The following is a 19,643-nucleotide window of genomic DNA, read 5'->3' on the forward strand; positions in this document are numbered from 1 at the left end:
ACAAACTGCATCTGTTATATTTATACAGAATGCTTCTTATTAATTAATTGCCAAATTCACATAAGTTATTCGGCAATTAATTCTCATTATTACTAGTAGGCATTATATCCCTAAACATGCATGTGGATCTGTGGCTGAGTGCAAGAAAATTATTCAAGTATCACTGGTGCAAAATTTCTTACAGTAACAGTAGAGTACTTGCTATCAACAGAAGAATTTAATTTTCAGTCTTTAGAAACTACATTCTTATTTAGTTAAAAAGAATATATGCTACATGTGACATTTAAATCTAATCACATCTATCTCATCTTAGCATCAACAGAAAACATTAACCAAAGTCAGGGTTTATGAAATTCACTTGGCATGATAAATAAAAGCTTTTATGCCAACTTACCTCTACCCTTTGTAGGCTCTCTTTCATCTAGAACAACCCGCTGACCATCCAGATTAGAAATAGGGATACCAAGATCAAGTGGTTCCTGCTCACCATTCTAAAGTCGGATCACAGTTTGTATATAATAAAGAAAAAGCTGTTTTCAGAACAAATTTATGCAGTCTGGCATTTTTTTGAAAGAAAATAAGCAAAGCATTTTTATGTTTCAGTGTAGCCTCAATAAATCTTTCTTCTAAATACCACTGTAAAATTGTTTATTCCATTTGTGTAAAACTACTTTGATAAGTGTAACCCATGAGAAAAAAAAAATCAATTTGCAAGCATGCACAAATACTCTAGGACCATTAGTGTGTATGTACATCAAATCATATTTTTTCAGAGGAAGTGTGAGATTATTTTATGTTCTAATTTGGTTGTATTTTGTTAATTTTGCAATTCTATTAAATGAAGCTATTTTATAAATATGGACTAGATAAGCCAAGACAGTATACATTCTAGAAATATCACAACAGTAACTTTCTATTCCTTGATATTCCACCATAATAGAATAGAGAAAATGCTAGCCAAGTGTTTAGTAGTAGAGAAGCTGAATCAGTATGCTACCACATTAATTTTCTGTGAGGGGATCTGAGGTAGCTTTCATGATTCCCAGGATAATGGAACAATTGCTTTAACTAAACTCAATCACCTTTCCCTGGCTAATAATGGGAAAAGCTGATCTCTGGAAGAAGATGAATTCAGGCTCTATTATTTCGGATGCTGGATTTATTCCGAATGAGAATATAAATCAGATGCAGACTAAAGCTTTGAGGTAGTTACTATTACGCATAATGGTTATGACTACTATGCATTTTCATCTTAACGTGTAGTTATAAATAAAGATTTTAATGCCTAATTATAAAGACAGGTGTAATTATAGGGACTATCATATGATCTTCTCCAGACAAAAAAATATTACAGCTTGAATTACATCAAAAGATACTTACTAGTCTTGCCACAAGTTCATTAAGATTTAAACCATATTTTGCAACCACAGGCCTTAAGACCTCTGTTACCGGTTTGGTGGGCTTAGCCTTCAAACCAACTGATCGATTGATTGGAACAAGATCCAGCCTGAAACATATAAATTATAACGTTAAGGATGAAATATTCCAATAAACAAAATGTAGAAAATATATAAAATCCAATCTACAGCAAAAGTTCTATTAGTTTATAGCTAGTGACCTTGAAACTTCACTAGCACAAATCTATACTGACCTGACGCACTTTTAATACAAGTAAAACTTCCATTGTTTCACTCGCCATAGCTGAGCGAAGGTATGACCCAACCTAATTGCATGGTGATCCTCAGACCAATTAGATACATTCCACAGCACTTTCATCTTTACAGTGAGATTGCTCTGACCATTCTGGTTAAGGAATGCTTCTAAAGGGACTCCATGCCTGTACTACAGCCTTGGATGCAAGAGAAATATTACTTCCCACTTCCACAAGAGAGACCACAATGTCCTATTTAATTCCTTGAGATAGACTTAGACAGGTACTTTTATTTTTAAGCATAGGAACAAATACAGTGGAATAGATGCTACCACATCACAAAAAAATTCTGGAAGATAAAATTATAAGCAAAAGTTCTGAAAGTAATTCAGTTGGAATTTAAAGGATAAAGATAGCCCTCTTCAATATCTATTATGCAATTTTATATAATTTCATCAAAATAGCAAAAAAAAAAAAAAAAAAAGAAAAAAATTTTAAAACCCAAATAATTATTCTATTTATGTCTATTCCCCTGCACAGTACTGTGCCTAGTTTGTTGGGTTTTGGTTTGGTTTGGTTTGGGTTTTGTTTTTTTTTTTTTTTTAATGCTCTTCAGCTGTGCCCCAACTCCTGCATAACACCCACAGTTGACTATAATGACACTATAGTATGAAAACAAGGGCAGGTTTATTACTAACAAACTGCGAGAAGAAATATGCATCATTAAAAGAAATGAAAGTTATTAGTGATTTTGTCAGTTACAATTAAATGTAAATCCCATCTTTTCTCACAAACAAATTACTTAAATACAAGATGTTTAGTCTTACTGACTTTTCCCTTCCACAAGAAACCTGAATAACTGAAACCTTGTCTTTCAAATTTCTTTTGAATACAACAGCTACTAAATAGAAATTATCAATTTTAATCTTTAACTGGTAATTGACATAGAAGTGGCAGACATTCAGGTAACCCAGTATATCCACATAGTATTTGTTTTATGTCTGAAAACATTCCAAATATTTGAGTATTTTCCTTACACTGTGTCTACACACAGAAGGAAATAATGTAGAACGTTTCTATATTTTAATTAACACACAAGTAACATATGGCACTGCCTACTTAAAGTTCCTTTTTAATTCAGAATCTCAGCAAACACACACCTAATAAAAGACTGCTCAATCTCAATTTTGAAATTGAGTATGATATACCACATTCATTAATCTGAAGTGCCCTTCAACAGAAACTAGCCCTACTTCCTGAAGAAAAGTAATATAAAGCCAAAGTGAAGAATGCCTGACAAAATAAATTTAATTCACTTCAGAAGCACAACGCAAACATTCTACTTCATGACTTTTGCCTGAAATAGTTATTTCTGGAGTTTTCATAGCACTAGTTTGGATTTTTAGAATCTAGGAACTTTAAAATATTTTCTGACTTTTTTGAAAAAAATAGAAACGGAGTATTTTGAAAAACTGTATACTATAATATTACATAAAACTAAATATATAATGTACTGAATTATATTATACCCATATTAATAACACTATAACTTTCATTTGTTTAAGATTCAGGGTTATAAATCTATACTCAGATCAATTTATATTTATACAATTAGCCTTACTGCAATCTGTTAGTTAGGCACACAATTACATATGTAAATGAATGGGAATGTGCAATCAATAAATATATCCATTTAATCTTAAAAGTCTATTTTTCTTTTACTGTTGCATTTATGATTAGACTAGGAGACATGCAGTTCAATTTCCATCACATTCTTGTGCTGCTTCAACCTACTAAACATGTCTCTTTCTGATGTAGAAGGTCCCTCTGGGACAACAGATCTGTCCCATATTCTTCTTCACAACTGCTTCAGCTTGAGCAGTTAGACATCATCGCAATATTTAAGTGTTCCTAATGCTGGATTCTGGATTACAATGTAAGTGTCCCTTAATGCTGGACTCTGGAGTACAATCTAAGATGTTGCACTGCATGGCTAACTGGACTTTTTACTGGAATCAGACACATTCTTTTCTGCATTCACTGCTGCTTTGCTGCACAGGTAACTGACAATATACTTTAGTGCACTTACAAAAAGTAAAATGGAAAATAGGGTGAAAAATGCCATAGGAAGACAGTATTTTTGACCCTTACCGAAATAAAGTGCGTTTTTCTAAACGTAGGTCCCGAGACTCCAGGATGCTACTATCTTGGTGCAATACGAGAGGCTACAGAGCACGTCAGGAAGAAAAGAAGAGAGAAATTAATTTTAAAATATATAAAAAACAGCATCTGTGTGGTTAACTATTTTTTCAAATAACTCAGAAAAATGTTAATATAGATGTTATGCATTCTGGTGGATATTTATTTATAATATGCAACATAATTAAAGTGTATTTATTTTGGCTAGTTGTGAGACAATGACCAAACTTCAACTTCCACTGAAGTCAGCAGATATTCAGGAACTCAATGTTTTAAAACAAGTCTAGGTCTTTCAACTTAAATAAAATATTACATAGAATGATGCATTAGAAAATGTGGCAGTTTAACAGTCTTTAAAAGAGTTAAAAGAACAGGCACAGAACTATACACATTTGTTGATTTATGTAATTGTAATCACATAGGTTAATCGTAAGCACAAATTTAAGACAATGAAAGTTTCACATCCACAGCTTCTCTTTGAATTGGAGATACTTCTGCTGGAATAATAGCCATCACCACCCACCAACATAGACTGCTGTCTTGGAAATTCTCCTCAATATTAAAACTTAATGTACCTTAATCCTACCGTGAATTAATTTCATTCACCTCTGAACAACTGAATGTCAATATGTTTCTTTGCTTTAATGAAATACCATCTACTACACATTTGTTTTCTCTGTGGATACTTTCAAGTACAAGCTATCGATTCCCCTGGACAAACTACATGGACTAGATACCTAAATGAACTTCTTAAGGAAATCCTTGTCATAAGCTCTCTTCTGCTTTCAGTAATGTAGGTACCACAACCAATCACAGTATTCCACCAGTTCTACATTCACTAAAATTCTCCTTCAATTAACTAGCATTGCCAATGTAAAGCCACAGGTAGAAACAGGAGATATATATTATTATTGAGAGAACAGAATCCCTTATTATTAAAATGAGTATGAAAATGCTTTAAGAAAAGCACAGGAATACGCAATACCTTATCACCTCCAACTAAAAAAAGGTCCACTGCAGCTATGTTAATTCCATGTTTCTCACAGAGCCCAGATAGCACCTCTTTGATAGAGAATCCGGATTTAACAGCCATTTTGCTGGATGAACCATCCGGAAGGTTTATACAGCAGTATTTGGTGGATTTCTCTTTATCTGGTACAAACGCAGGTAATCTTGAGGCTTCAGACTTGACCAGAAAAAGAAAGAAAAATCATTGCCCAATGGGAAAACTAGGAATGTGCATAAAATTTGAGAGTCTACAGAAATCAAACCAAGCCAAGAAGCATACTTTCTACCATATTTACAGTTTAGAAATCCTCCCAAATATCAGATAAATTTAAATCTGAAAAAAAAAGAAAAAATCAAGGTAACAGCACTGCACAAATCTAAATGTCTTTCAAGAACAGATGAAGTTTTAGACAGTGAGTGCATAAAACATGTTACAAGATTCTCAAACTGTAGAACTCCTAGTCAGAAAGTGTAAGAAGCAAATAAAATCTTATTTAGCTTCCAATTAAGTGCTTATATTCAGCAATGACCTGCTGATGTAAAAAGTATAATTGGCACATTACGAATCAGCATTTAAGTGATGAGGAACACTTTTAAACATCAGGTTCCTCAAATAAAATGTCCTCTTCTTTTAACATTATCTGAACGCTACACATAGAAACACACCATGGAGAAATTAAAATTTTAAAATAACTTTTTAAAAGTCTTTTATAAAAGACCTTTCTGCAACAGAAATAAACATGACTTTGCCATGCTTGCTTCCCTGATCAATATTTGTAGCATAGGCAAAATTAAATAGTTGCTAGAATTTAATCTACTAGACAGATAGCAAGACTACCAAAAAACCTTTTAAAAATTTCCTTTTTTTTTTTTCTATTTTTCCTCAACATCAACATTGTTAAAATAAAGTATTACATTCATGTTCTATTACTTATACTGTTCTAATCTTGCATTTCATTAGTTTAACACTGTGAAGACTGAACCTGAAGGTTAGAAATCAGAGTGTCTTCACTAATTTTCCTACATACTATGACAAAATCAGCGTTTACAATGAAATTCCCTACCACTCTTTTCTCAGACTTTAGGAGCAGAGTTAAGTCATAATGACAAGAAGAAAAACTCACAACTTTAAAAGAAACAGAGAGGAAAGAAGCACAACAGACACTGGTACCACAGAAATTAGCCTAACACAACTTGCATACAGGTCAAGCAGAGGGAAAGCTCTAACATGTAGTTGTTAAGAACATAATCTCAAAGCTCTGGTAGGTGAAAAAAGCTGTTTATAAAGAGCTACAGTAGCTCCCTTTGAAAGGCAAACTTTTATTCTGGACGTTTACTGGTGCCTGAAGTTAAGACATACAAGAAACAAAGGACATTTTTTTCTTCCAAGGACAAAATAAGAAGCAATATATGAACACAACATCTATTACACTTCTAGTATTCCATAATTGCTTAATATTACATCTTGCCCTCTAACTGTATCACTTAAAGACCCTTTCTCAAAGGGTCTTTACTTCAAACAAGTAATTACTTCAAACAAATTACTTCACACTACTTAGAAAATTGGTAATTCACTGTTTCTACTGCTTCCCTGCTTCTTCATTATTAAGAGATGGTCATTACCAAGTCAAGACTAGCAGTTGATGACATGGAGCCTTGTGATTCTCGTCTGTACGATAATCCATTGGACTGAATAGAATCTGTTTGTGAAAAGAATCAGCAATCAGTAAAAGGGCTTGTTTTTATTATTTATTGTAAAATATAAAGCAATTTCAAATATTTGCTCCTCTGGTCAGAAAAATAATTTTTTCATTAAAGGAAAAAACACCAAATCCTCATACAGTTAACCGAAGCATGGAAAACCAAAACAAAATTTGGTCGAGTATTCCTTGGTTATGTAATCCTTGAGCAACCCCACTTACTTTTATATGAAAAAAAAAAACAAACCGCAAGCTAAAAACCTTTTTTTTTATTTTAATCTTAAAATGTTTGTTGTTTTTTAGTTATTATTTATTTATTTTTAAAAAACATTTTAACCTCTTCAGATATTTTTGAAGGGAGATAAATATTTTTAAAAGTGCAAGTATGGTATTAGAAAACTAAAATCTAAGACAATCACTAGCCACTTTCAGAAGTTTAAGTCTATAATCTTAACAAATGCCTTTCATGTCTTTTCACACATGAGTATAATGAGAACACTTAAACTATCCATATGACCAAAGATAACTTGTGGGTCTGGGCCTTCACTAGAAAATAGAGAAGAAAGCACAGCAACAATATGGTCCAAATTTGGTGTTTCAGGGGAATTTCTCTATTATTTTTAACTCAATGGGATGAGTTAATGCAAAAGGTTCATCTCCTCTAGAGGCCACATACAAGTGTTTCCATACAGGAACTCTTAACTCTCAAAAACAGTTAAGTAACAAAACAGCAGATTACAAGGGTTTTCACAACTTTGACTCTTCTTTTTTTGTTTTAATCAGGAAAGGTGAAAACAGGTAGAGTGTGTTCATAAGTGCACATACCTGTGTGGTAACAATCAAAGAAAGAAAGGCAGGATAATGAAGATAGAGGAATTTTAAAATAGCTGTAAATATAGCACTCTTTGCATGTATAGCTCCTGAACTTGTCTGTAAAGAGCTGAAATTATCTTACTGTAAAAATAGTAACTCTCTGCTTGAAAACAAATTGCTAGCACACAGAAATGCAGAGTCTACTGGAAAGCAGAAAAAAAGTTTATTGAAAGTCAATAAAAACAGATTTAAATATTTTCATGCTTTTATCTATTTATTTGTACATCTGCTGTCACAAAACTTTCACTAATAATAGCCCTGCTATGGCCTTCTGACTTGACAGTTTCTTTTTCCTCTGCCACACCCGAGGATGCACTTAGATGCAAACTGAACATGAGATTAGTCACATTTATTGCTGAAACAACTTTGCAATGAAGTGGCACACAAAAACTCACCATTTGGATAATCACCATTTTCTTTCCTCTTCTGTGATTTTCCCAAACTCTTACTTCTTGACCATGAGAAAAACGTTCCTCTTTTTTTCTTCTCAGTGTCCTCCTCTCCTGACTCTTCATTTAAAGATCTTCCTGATTTTGATTTACCACTTAACTATCACCAAAACACAATTAAGTAATTGGTTGGATCACAGTTGTAAGTATATTATCTAAAATAAACCTTCCCACACTTCTTCCCAAAATGACAGTGTGATGGTCAGGTCTTCTTTACCCCACTCACAAGTGTATATGCCAGCATGCCTCTCATTAGCAATCAAAAATAAACCTCAGCAAAACAAAAAGAAATACATAGATGGAAACGTGCTATGTGGTAGAGTACAAAATGGTAGCTGGAAACAAGCCACAGAGATCTCCTGCAAATATGAAAGTCTCCACAGCTCACCAGTAATGCCTAAGTTAATGTGGAAAAGCCATTTGCTTTGCTTTTAAAACAGAATTTAATTTTGGTATTTCAGATATTTTTCCTAGGCTATGCTTGAACATGAACTGCATTTAAAGACAATGACAAAGTATTGTTTAACATATACAAGTATAATCAAAGTATTCATTAGTGCTGAACACAGACATCAGGAATGTTTGATATTAAACTAAGCTTGCTTTTAACAAGCTACTATTCCTGTTAGATTATTAGAGTATTCCTTAAAATGATATGTTTAAAAAGGTTCCTAGTCATAAAAATACATAATAGCAGATGGGCTAATGTGTAGTGATTGACATGAAAAATGCAAAGTTATAATTTACCCATACAGTTATGTAATATTATGGTGGTACTATCTACATGAAGAATAAACAATGTTAGGAGATCAGTAAGACCACAGGTCTAATTTTTAAGCAATGGTATCTGTTTTACACAGAATTATCTTAATTCATAGGGACTAAGAAATTAAATATTATCCTCTACAAAGGTGAGTTCGATTGGGTTAAGCCTTCTCCAATAACTTCTGATAAAACGTCTGCTCTTAGCAAAGGTTAAAATATCACATCTTAATTCCAATATTCAATCAAAATAAGTTTCTGAACTGATAAATCCTCATTTTTTTATTTGTACAAATATTGAAATGACAAAGACTTAAAATTAGATTCAGGAATTCAACAGCTAGAAATCTGATTCAAATGTATGGATTAAAATAATAAGTATTTTCCTGAGTACATTAACATTTTGTAACTATATTTGCCAGCACCACTAAGCGAACATTCTAATTGGTTTTTTATATTTTATCTTTGATCTTCTAAAGAACTTGAAAAACATTTAAGAACATAGTTTTCGGATAACAACAATAGAAAGATAACCTTTTTCGGTGTTGAGATATTGGACTTCTCTGAACTGATACTGTGTTTAGAAGTGGGGCTGCTGGGAACACGCTGAGGATCAGGAAGAGGACGACCTTCTACTTCAGCTAGGATGCATTCTTGGTAAAGGGGGGATTTGAGAAAGCGAGTATAGCTGTCAAACTTCATCAAGTTAAATATCTGAAATTAAAATGCAATGGACAATGGTTACATGAGCTTAAATAACACATTAAGAAAATCAAGTTCTTTCACAACAATTTAGGACATTAACCTGTAAACAGCAGTAGGCATGACTTTGTTTAGACCTGGTTAAATACACTGTACCAATTTAAAGTGAAACATAGTCTGATCTATTCCCTTAGCACAGGTTCAGAAAAATGCTATGAATCATGCAAAGTGCATGAGAAGTTAAGATGCTGTAGAGCTTGACAACACCATCCTCACAGCCATCTTTTACTGCATTTATGCCTTTGTATATTCTATGCAAGGCATGTAGCAAGCTAGCCATTTTAAATATTTTTTAAAGATTATTGTATCAGTACTACATGTGACAAGATTAAACTATACAAGTGTGTTTCAAGGGTGCTGTGAACAAGAAAAGTTTAAGGTCTAAAACTCAGGAACATGATATAATCACAATATGCAATATTACACAATGATACAAGATGTACAAGAATAATTACTGACACAGGGAGGAATAAAGAGTCCTTTACAGTATTAGGCAATGTTCATGTGTCCAATCATATAGGGAAAAAAAAGATCAGTATCTTTGGAAGATTCAATAACCAAGGTGCTGTAAAATCAAGACCTTGAAAAAAAAACAGTTTACATAAAATGGTTGCTCTGGACAAGATCAAAATTTATCTTTACCTACATAGGAAGGAAAAAGCTCTATACCAGGCCTGGAGCAAATGTCTGAGGCTAATTTAGCCAAAGCTAAATTTATGAAATTAATGGAAGAACAAACATGACAGGTAACACCGAAGAGGGAATGGGAATATATAAAGGTTATGGCATTCCCAACAGTCTACAGGGAAGCCCATCACTAAGCCACAGTGGCCCAGTTACAGATGGAAATAATTTTCCAGATTGTGCAGACACCCTTCTCCAACAGGAATTAGCCCAAAGCTTTTCTGGCAGACAGCAAGATGCTTCAGTGTCACAGACTTCAATTCAAAACTGAATGTTGACTTCCAGATTCTTGCCTGCCCCCAAAATATATTCCCATTCCCTCTTCGGTGCTACCTGTCATGTTTGTTGGGGCCCTCTAACAAGCTGTTTTCCACACAGTAAGCCATGGAAAAAATACTTTTGTAGAGTCAATTTTGCCAGCTTAACGTGCTGAAACAGCTCAGCACAAAGACTAACATGCCCTCAATGCAGTGCCAAAGGACAATCCTCTGTCAATGACTCTTCCCAGTCGAAAAACTGCTCACAAATGGGAATAGTGCTCTCACACTGTGAAAGATACAATCCTCTAATCACAGGTACACTGGCAAAATTCAAAAAGTTGACTAGTTTCAGAGCACACGTAGTCTTCAGGTCAAGGCTCAACAAATTATTCAGCATACATGACACACATAGCTCAGAAATGTTTCTTGAGTTCTGCTGAATTCAAAGAATAACACTGTGGTGTATTGCCAAAATAGCATAAAATATGGATAAGCAATTATAAGAAATCAAAATGTCTCATACTCAGCCACTCATAGGTGAACTGCTGATACAAGGTTAGTTATTGGGGAAAAATGGTAAGTGCAGTCTACACACACCAACACCGATGTAAGAACCAAGCTAACTGAAAACTATAAAATACTTCACCTGCCCTAGAGGTTTTCAAGAAAATGAAGTGTATAGAGGTTACACTCAACAAATCACAATATTTTAATCTAAATGCAATTTGTGCCCCCAAAATATAAGATACTATTTTACAATGCAGCTAACACACAGCAGATATTTAATTACTTTAATACAGTTTCAAGGTAAAAAACCCAAGCTTTTCAGTTGTCTCCTGTCACAGAACTTAGCATCAAAAGAAAATAAAATTATTATTCCATGCTAGGTAGTTCTCTGTGATATTTCCCTTTATTCTTCCTATGAGATACAAAGAGAGTTACAGCAGAGATGAAGTTTGCAGATTAAGTATACTTAATACATCAAAAACATTTCAGCCTTTTAAATTTGCTGGACAGAGTGATGACAGCTTAACTTCTCTATCTTGAGCTGATCATCATCCGCCCTACTACATTGCTAGCCCACACTACATCCCCAATTTCCTACATATAGCATTATTAACATATTAATTTACACACGTTCATGACTTCTGCTTATTTGAAAAATCTAGCAGATGTTATTTCTTGTTCTTACAAATGAGAAAAAGAAATATAGACTATAAAAGCATAATTTGAACTATACACATAAATAAGGGTAGAAAAACTTACAGCCATTTATGCAACTCTACATGAAGTAAATGATATTTTATAATTTTTTCAGTATGTTCAAGTGACCTACACTGCCTTGTAACCAGAAACACTCAAAATACTTGTTCTTATTCTATTCTAAGTAACAGTGAAACACTAACTATACATTTGGGCTACATCCACACTGTTGTATTACAACAACTCTAACAACAGGCTCAAGGGCAAATTTGTCAGGCTATGGACAGAAAGCAACTTCCAGCAGCATTCCCAACAGGCAATGTTTGAGCGCTAATGGTTTCAGCAGTGCTTTCCAAGTCACTTTCACACACACACTTTTGCAACTCCACTGCATCCTTACAGCAACACTCTCTATTCCCCAGCATCGTATAACAATTAACTGATGACCACCACAGATCTACCTTGCACTCTACACTCAGTGCTGAGACATAAAAAAAATTCTTGTAAAGGACCACAAATGCAGAGACTTCACATTATTAATACGGTGTCACCACTGTGAGCTGAACATTGAAAGTGTTGTGGATGTGTTGTGTTAACTACACACACCTACAGTTCTGTGTTCCCAAGGTCATACCACCCACCAGAACCACAAAAGCAATCCACTGCAGAACCACCACTTAGTGAAACCAAGATGTGAAGGGCCATCAAGGCAGTTAATTACCTAGCACCAACCTCAGCCAGGCAACACACCATTAATACCTCAACTGGCACACCTAGCTCCAAGTCCACTTACTTTAGTGGAAGTAACTCTTATCCTGCTTCACCTAATTTTTCAGTGGGAGGAACAGGCCTGACTGAGGGATCTGACGGGAGAACTACAGAGGCGTTGATAACTTGAGATAAGCAAGTCAGGTCCAGACAGGCCACGTGGCTGGGATCAGACCCACAGCAACACTTCACATCAGCATTTTTACCCTCCTTATGAGCACTCCAACCTAAGGACACAGGATTTTCAAAGAAGGAAGAAAACTTGCATCAGCCCAGCCACTAGACACGTAAGAACACCATCTGGTCTGCCAAACAACTGGGAGAGGATGAAGAGGAATTCAGGCATGGGCTCCTCAAAGTCAAGATGAGGAATGCATGAAAAAATATTTGGGAAGATCGTGGCTGGTAATTCGCACAGAAGTCTCAGGCCTTGGTAGGTGCATGGGGGATAGCTGTAATGCTAGAAGCTACCAGCAGTAGTTAGACCTACCTTCCTATCTCCGCAGATGGAGGAAGATACTATACTCATCTTCTCAGATTGCCCCAAAAGCATGCAATCTGAGGTTGCATGAGGTTGCATGTGGTTAAAGCTATATCCTCAATTTCTAAATAACATGATCTCAAAATTATTTCCACTAATAAACTGTTAGGGTGGGGGAGTTACCCAAAGAGATTACTTAGAAGGAAAAAGAAAAAACTTAAATTCTACAGAAAATGTAAAGTGTATCCTTTTGTTACATAACTGTTCTGTTCTGAACATCAACAATTGTTTAAAATACATCTTCAGAGGTCTTCACACACCAACAGTTTTAACAAGCTCTTTGTCTGACAGTTCTATTAAATCATAAGGGAAAGATTCCTTTAATATAACAGACATATTTTACAAACCACTTTAACCAAAATTAGACACTCTTTGTGTACACAATTGTCCACTAAAGAAAAAGCAACCATATGCAAACACCATACACAATGTTGTTGCAACACATGGAGTTATTTACTTGCACTACATGTTCCTTTCAATAATAGTATTTTTCAGATTATTTTTTTGTTAATGGCAATTTTCTACACATATTCAAATGTACAGAACAGTCAAGCAGCCTTTCACTAATCTCTATGATCTTGACTTCAATGTCTTTTTATACATAGTAAAATATACACCGTATGAAACTACTTTTATAGATTTTGAAGTATTTCAAATTAAAAAATAGATGTAAATGTACAGCAGACGTTTTCTATGGTTACCTGAAGTTGTTGTTCCTTGAACATATCTGGATGTGGAGAATTGAGAATATCATCTGCCAGCTGTGCCTGGCTATCAATATTAACTGGGGTTGTAGCTTTGCTACACAAGAACTTACTGAAGATCTCCCGAGCTCTGTAAGAAAGCTTCAGAAAAGAAATGCTAAACGTATGTTTGTATTAAAACCATAATTTTAGACAGGCATTTCTTACACAGATATATTCCATCCAAGAATATACAGCCATTCCAGTTTCCTTAATATATAAGCATTTTTCATTTAACAGCTTTTGTTAGTTTCAGGCACATAAATACGGTTTGCCTTCCAAATTACAAATATTCATCAAATATTTCTTAAGAAGTAAAAGTTGTCATAAAAATAAAAATTAAAATAATCAAACTATGAAAATAACAAAAATGAAGTACATTAAATGCTGTCTTAAAAAGGGGAATAGATTTTTTTAAATTTCAGACATTTTTACACAACAGTTACTATTTAAGTAATTCCTCTAAGGTTCAATTTTTAGAAATTAGAAAAAGGTAAGTATATATATGAATATTTGTGGTCAAAAACATGCATGCTCTATTTTTAACTTGTTTACTTTGAAACACCCACATTCTCAAAATAATGAAAAAAACACCAAACTGAGATCAAAGCCCTTAAGGGTGGTGTTCAGAAAATACATTGTTCAAAGACAGAAGAAAGTGGGGGAAAACCCAAAATGGTCCACAAAAGAGCAAAGAGGGACTTGGAAGATGGAACCATTTCCACAGTACAAACCTGACTAGATTTGGCTGTAGTGTAGACAGAAATGTTTCCAACCTGCACAAAATTCAAAATTCAGCAAAACTGCCTGACCAATGTTCAGACTATCTTAAAAGGATGAGATGGAGAGTCTCATTATTTGTGAAAAACAGGACTACACTTTCAGCAGCAGATATATCTAAGGAAGTTATAAACACATTATTTTGGCTAGTGGAGGCAGTCTAGCTGAAAGAACACAAGATGCTAATTTTTGCTCTCCTTAACACAATAAATCAACTTGCTCTGCACTCCTTTGCACTGGGCTACTGCAGCTAGGCATTTTTCAACATTCAGTATACCTTAGGTAGTTTTTACATAGCTATCTCTCTGCTTCACTACAGTCTAAATAAATCCAACATCTTAAACTTGAGACCGTACTCTCAGGGGACTGAGAAAATTAGACTGAGGCTCCAAGCCTATTTTGGTGAAGTCACAGTACAAAGACTAAGCACAGCTCAAATAACTTCAATAACACTGAAGTAACAATTTTTGAAAAAGCAACACCATGTATGGAAATAGAACACTGACTTACCTCTTTTTTATCATGTGCAGGTACATGGTTAAAATATTCACAGGCCTGCCAAAATAAAATATTTTCTTCACTAAATTCTTTCCGTAGAAATTCCTAGGGGAAAAAATAAACAACTACATAAATGTCTCAAAGAAAAGTAGTTACTTGCCATTTCAAACAACATATTTATAATGCTTGATAAGTTTGCATAATGGTAACACTTCAATCAGTCTCACAGTCCAATTTTCTTCTAAAGTAAAAATCAATGTCTGTCAACTATATGCCTAGTGCTTCTCCTCTTTCTCATTCCTTTTTAAATGTATACAACTGAGAAGAATCCATCTAGTTAGAATCAAATCATTCGTATGTACAAAGACATCGTTTAAAACTTCATGTTAAGTAGTGTATGAACTAGCGAATAAACTTTTAATAAAAATTTAATTTATAACTACATTTTAAAATTACACTGTAAACTGGTTGTCTTTAATTGCAGTTTTACTAGTATAATAGAGTAGATGTTTATTGAGCACTGCCCATAATCAATTCTGTATTCATTACAGCATCCTTCTGCATCACATGGCAACTACAAAAAATCTTTTATTGTTCCTTGCTGATGAGGTTACATGGGTTCTCCTTGGAAAATACATTCTTAGAGGAAAAAAAAAGTCTCCCAGTACAACACACAATGATCAGGACATTTATATTATAATATCCAAAAGACCAAATGAAGACTGGGACCTCATTCAGTGGGGAAATTGAAAAACTACAAACTGCCCCCAGTTCCAATCTGTATAATTCAACATTCTCTCAGCATATGTTTCTTGAAAGCATTTTAAAGGGGGGGGGGGAAGAGAAGGGAGAGAAATTAACTTGGCCCTCTAAAAAAATTACCTAGGCACTCATTTAATTAGAACGATTATTTATATTTTAGAGCTTTAGGTATTAGTGTTTAATTGGAAATCTTATTTTAAGTGAGCTCACAACCTTCACTCCAGTGTCACACTGGTATCACTCAAGCTTCCTTAACATACAAGGCAGTCTCAGAAAGCAGTGTAAGGGGAATCCTCACAGAAATAAATTAACTTTATTTGTGCTTTTAAGATTTACATAGAGTTTAGGGAATCCAACTTTAAAAAAGCAATTGAGATAAACTACAATACAAGGAGTCTAAATCCACCAGCAAGCTCTCAAACTAGAAGTTCTTCAGTTACCTAATCTGAGACACCAAATGTATAAAAGACAATCTAGAGTAGTCAGGGGACACTTCTGCATTTTACATGTAATTACAGATTAAATAGAGAATCAAATTAGCAAGCAGGAACTGGAACTCAACTGCCTACTTCCCCACTCAGAGCCTTCACTATGAATCCACAGTCAATCTCCTGCTTGCTTTCCTTCTGGCTGCATGATCTGGGCACAGCTGGCTGTACAACAATTCAGCTTCATCAGGAAGACTGAGCGGTGCCCAAGTTGGAACATTATGTAGCCCAGCAGTTGTCACACATGGCTGGGAAGCTGGAGATGTTGGTTTGAACCACTTGAGGAGGGAACTTGCAATCAGGTCTCTCACTTCCTGGATGACTGCTCTAATCAGCCGACTATTATGCAAAATGTGAGTATTTGCAAAACATGCAAAATCTCTCTTCTTAGAGAGCAGTTCCTGCTCTGTGACAAAGCTGTCCTCAGGAAAGGCCTATATGCATGCTGAATCCCAAATGCACTACGATGCTTACCATGTAATAGTGAATTAAATGCTGATGCTTCAACATTCTTGAATACTGGCAGAAATCTGTAATTGTACAGTGTTACGATAGCCAGGTTGCAAGTAAATCTAAGCAATGGCTCTGGAACTCTCCTGGGCCTCAAGAAAATGGTGCACACAAATTTCAATATTCTCTAATTGTTCTTTAAACTGGGTATTTCTTTAACACATACACTTTTGCAGTGTTTATAAAAATAATTTCTAATTAGAGCAAAATGGGGCGAAAAAGTAAAACTTCCTGAGCATCTGAGGTTGCCTTTTGCTGAAATAAAATGTAACTTTAACCTTTTAATCTGAAAACTTAATAAAATTACATTACCTACCTTCTAAATTTTTAATATAAGCTTTGAACTTTCATAGTACTGCAGCAATTTCTTATTTGTATGCAAGTTTACTGATGTTTTACAAGTAATTAGAAAGGACAACTAAACTTTCAGTAGTACCTGCACAAACTACATTTTTCAGGCGGGCTCTAGCATTACATCAGAACTGTGATTTTTCTTTCAGTCTGATGAGAAGTCTCAGTATCTAAGCAGTAATGCTAATAACACTTAGGCTACTCTGCTAAGAAAAATGGAAAGACAAGGAACATAATATCCAGAAAATATTACTTTGCTTTCATCTTCTCTCTTTCCTCTTCTCTGTTTCCTCAAAAAGGTTGTCCTGGGTTTGAGTGAGTGGTGGGGTTTTTTGGTAGCAGGGGAGGGGGCTATAGGGGCAGCTCGGTGTTCACTGTTAATGTGTTTTTTGAGTTCCCACACCAGTTAAGATGGAAGTCTGCTTATTAATCATTTTGGTATTTTAATACTTTTGTATCAAGTAATCTTTCTGAGTTACTGTAGATTCCAATAATCTACATTTCCTACACCATAGGTTTCTTTATATTCTCTTTGTGAAAATTATTTGGGCAGCACAAACTGTCCTTGTGTAACATATTCAGAATCAGCAACACACTCTCAGTGCAACAATGCAAAAGTATATACACCTCAATTTCTTCACATGTAATATAGAGATGTTGTTATTTACAACTTCATAAATGTGCTGTGAAGAAGCTTAATTTATGCTTTGCAAATACTCAACACTAAAGCTGCAGCTTGCAGGAATAACCAGTGCTCTTACCTACCTTAATTACTTCCAAAAAAATATTTCTAAAAACCTTTTGCAGGAAGAAAAGCCACTATATCACTGAAAAAAATCTTCTACATGGCTTCCAACATTTCAGTAGGTAAATGTGAACAATTACCAATTCTTAAGAAACTACTGAAACTACTGCCTTTTTCTTGTACAAAGGCTACAGATACAAATGTAACAAAATGTAACTGTTTTACAAAATTGAGAAGATTTCTGTAATTTCATACACAAAGCAAAATATAGCCTCCATTTTCATCTGAAATTTCTGCTATCCAGAAATGCATGGCAATATATATATTACTATGAACTCTTATTCAACTGTGAACACTTAAACTTAGAAAGATGCTCAGATAACAACTGTGTGAAAATGAACTCTTCTCTCTTGTACTTACAACTACTACAGCAGTACAGGTACTCAGAAAAGCCTCTTATCATCCCTCCAAACTTACCGAAAAATACTTAACACCAACAGGATCCTGAAGAAGACGCTCAAATGAAACAGCCCAACTTGCAACTCTTCTTTCTCGAAGTCGTCGACAGCTCTGTACACTGGGAAGACTAGCATTGCTACTGAGGCTGTTTTCACTGATGCAGTCTTTTAAATCAGTACTATTCAGCTCTGTTAAAACAAAATTAAGAAATCTGTCAATGAGGTATTATTCACTTTTACCTTCAGCACTGTTTACTTGATTTATCATACCTCCTGCTCGAGATCATAGTAGTGCAGACTTTAAAACATCCCTCCCCATTTTTATTAGAAGCACCTGCACAGAAAAAATACCCCAAATCTTCTAAATTTTCTTCTGTTCCACTGCAAAGAAAATTGAATAATGTCTTAAAAGCATTCCCCTGTCAGAAGTAAAAGAGGTAGGCACAAAAGAAAATATTTTCTCTCGCTCCAGGTAATAAAATACTTTGGACATAATTTTCGGCTCCTATTCCTCACCCTGTGGACTGCACTCCTTCATAAGATTATCCAAGGAAGGTAGGCCTTCAAGAACCCAGTATTCACCAGAAAGTGGGTGAAAAAACTATTTGGCGATAGGAGATAGCAAAATTTCTGTCCTGGGTTTGAGTGGGTGGTGGGATTTTTTGGTAGCAAGGGAAAGGGCTATAGAGGTGGCCCCCAGTGAGAAGCTTCTGAAAGCTCCTTCAGCTCCAAGTCAGCTCCACCTCTGCACCAAACCTGAGCCAATCAGCTGCGCCTCTGTGATAACGTATTTAAGAAGGGACGTGGTGAGGAGAAGTCAGACTTGTGAGGAGGAGTTGTGGCAGCTGTGTAAACACCAAGGTCACCGGAGGAACCGAGGAAGAAAGGAGGGGGGAGGTGTGCCAGAGCAGAGACCTCCCTGTATCCTGTGATAAGACAGCAGAGCAGCCCCCCCCGTCACTCATGAAGACCTACGGTGGAGCAGACACTCATTTATGGCCTGTGTTTTTCACCTGCATGATCAAGGTGCTGTACCCAAAGAAGGCCAGGGTCTTGTGGGAAAAGGTAGCCCCTGCTGTTGTAGTTCAGTGCTGGGAGGATTGCAGCATGTGGGGGTGTCCCACACCGGAGCAGCTCGGGAAGGGCTGCAGCCGTGGGAGGGACTCCAGTTGAAGAAAGTCGGTGTCCCACACCCGAGCAGCGTAAGGAAATGCTGTGGCCCATGGAAGGGACTCACATCAGAGAAAGTTTGTGGAGGATTGTCTCCTATGAAAGGGGGACCACAATGGAGCAGGGGGGGCAAGTTCCAGAATCTCCCCCCACTGAAGATGGAAGAAGTGGCAGCACTGACTGCACCCCCCCCATTTCCTGCCCCTGCGCTGCCTCTGGGAGGAGGTAGAGATATCGGGAGCAGAGCTGAGCTCGTGGAGAAGGGAGAGATGGGGGGA

The 19,643-nt window shown here is 35.5% G+C and overlaps 1 protein-coding gene across 4 annotated transcripts in view; it reads right to left on the minus strand.

Moving 5' to 3' along the window:
- RGS12 (regulator of G protein signaling 12) overlaps nt 1–19,643 on the minus strand; it is a 91,788-nt gene that overhangs the window by 17,133 nt on the left and 55,012 nt on the right. For all 4 annotated transcript variants that reach the window (XM_042808288.1, XM_042808289.1, XM_032987417.2 and 1 more), the window contains 10 exons: nt 18,215–18,384; nt 14,894–14,986; nt 13,562–13,705; nt 9,177–9,356; nt 7,827–7,980; nt 6,482–6,558; nt 4,836–5,036; nt 3,803–3,876; nt 1,381–1,507; nt 395–491 (listed from right to left, as the gene is read on the minus strand). In XM_042808288.1, the coding sequence (XP_042664222.1) occupies nt 395–491; nt 1,381–1,507; nt 3,803–3,876; nt 4,836–5,036; nt 6,482–6,558; nt 7,827–7,980; nt 9,177–9,356; nt 13,562–13,705; nt 14,894–14,986; nt 18,215–18,384 (1,317 nt within the window). The remainder of the gene's footprint in view (nt 1–394; nt 492–1,380; nt 1,508–3,802; nt 3,877–4,835; nt 5,037–6,481; nt 6,559–7,826; nt 7,981–9,176; nt 9,357–13,561; nt 13,706–14,893; nt 14,987–18,214; nt 18,385–19,643) is intronic.

The sequence above is a fragment of the Tyto alba genome, unplaced genomic scaffold, assembly GCF_018691265.1.
Source record: "Tyto alba isolate M040663 unplaced genomic scaffold, T.alba_DEE_v4.0 Super-Scaffold_6, whole genome shotgun sequence".
Taxonomy (NCBI): domain Eukaryota; kingdom Metazoa; phylum Chordata; class Aves; order Strigiformes; family Tytonidae; genus Tyto; species Tyto alba.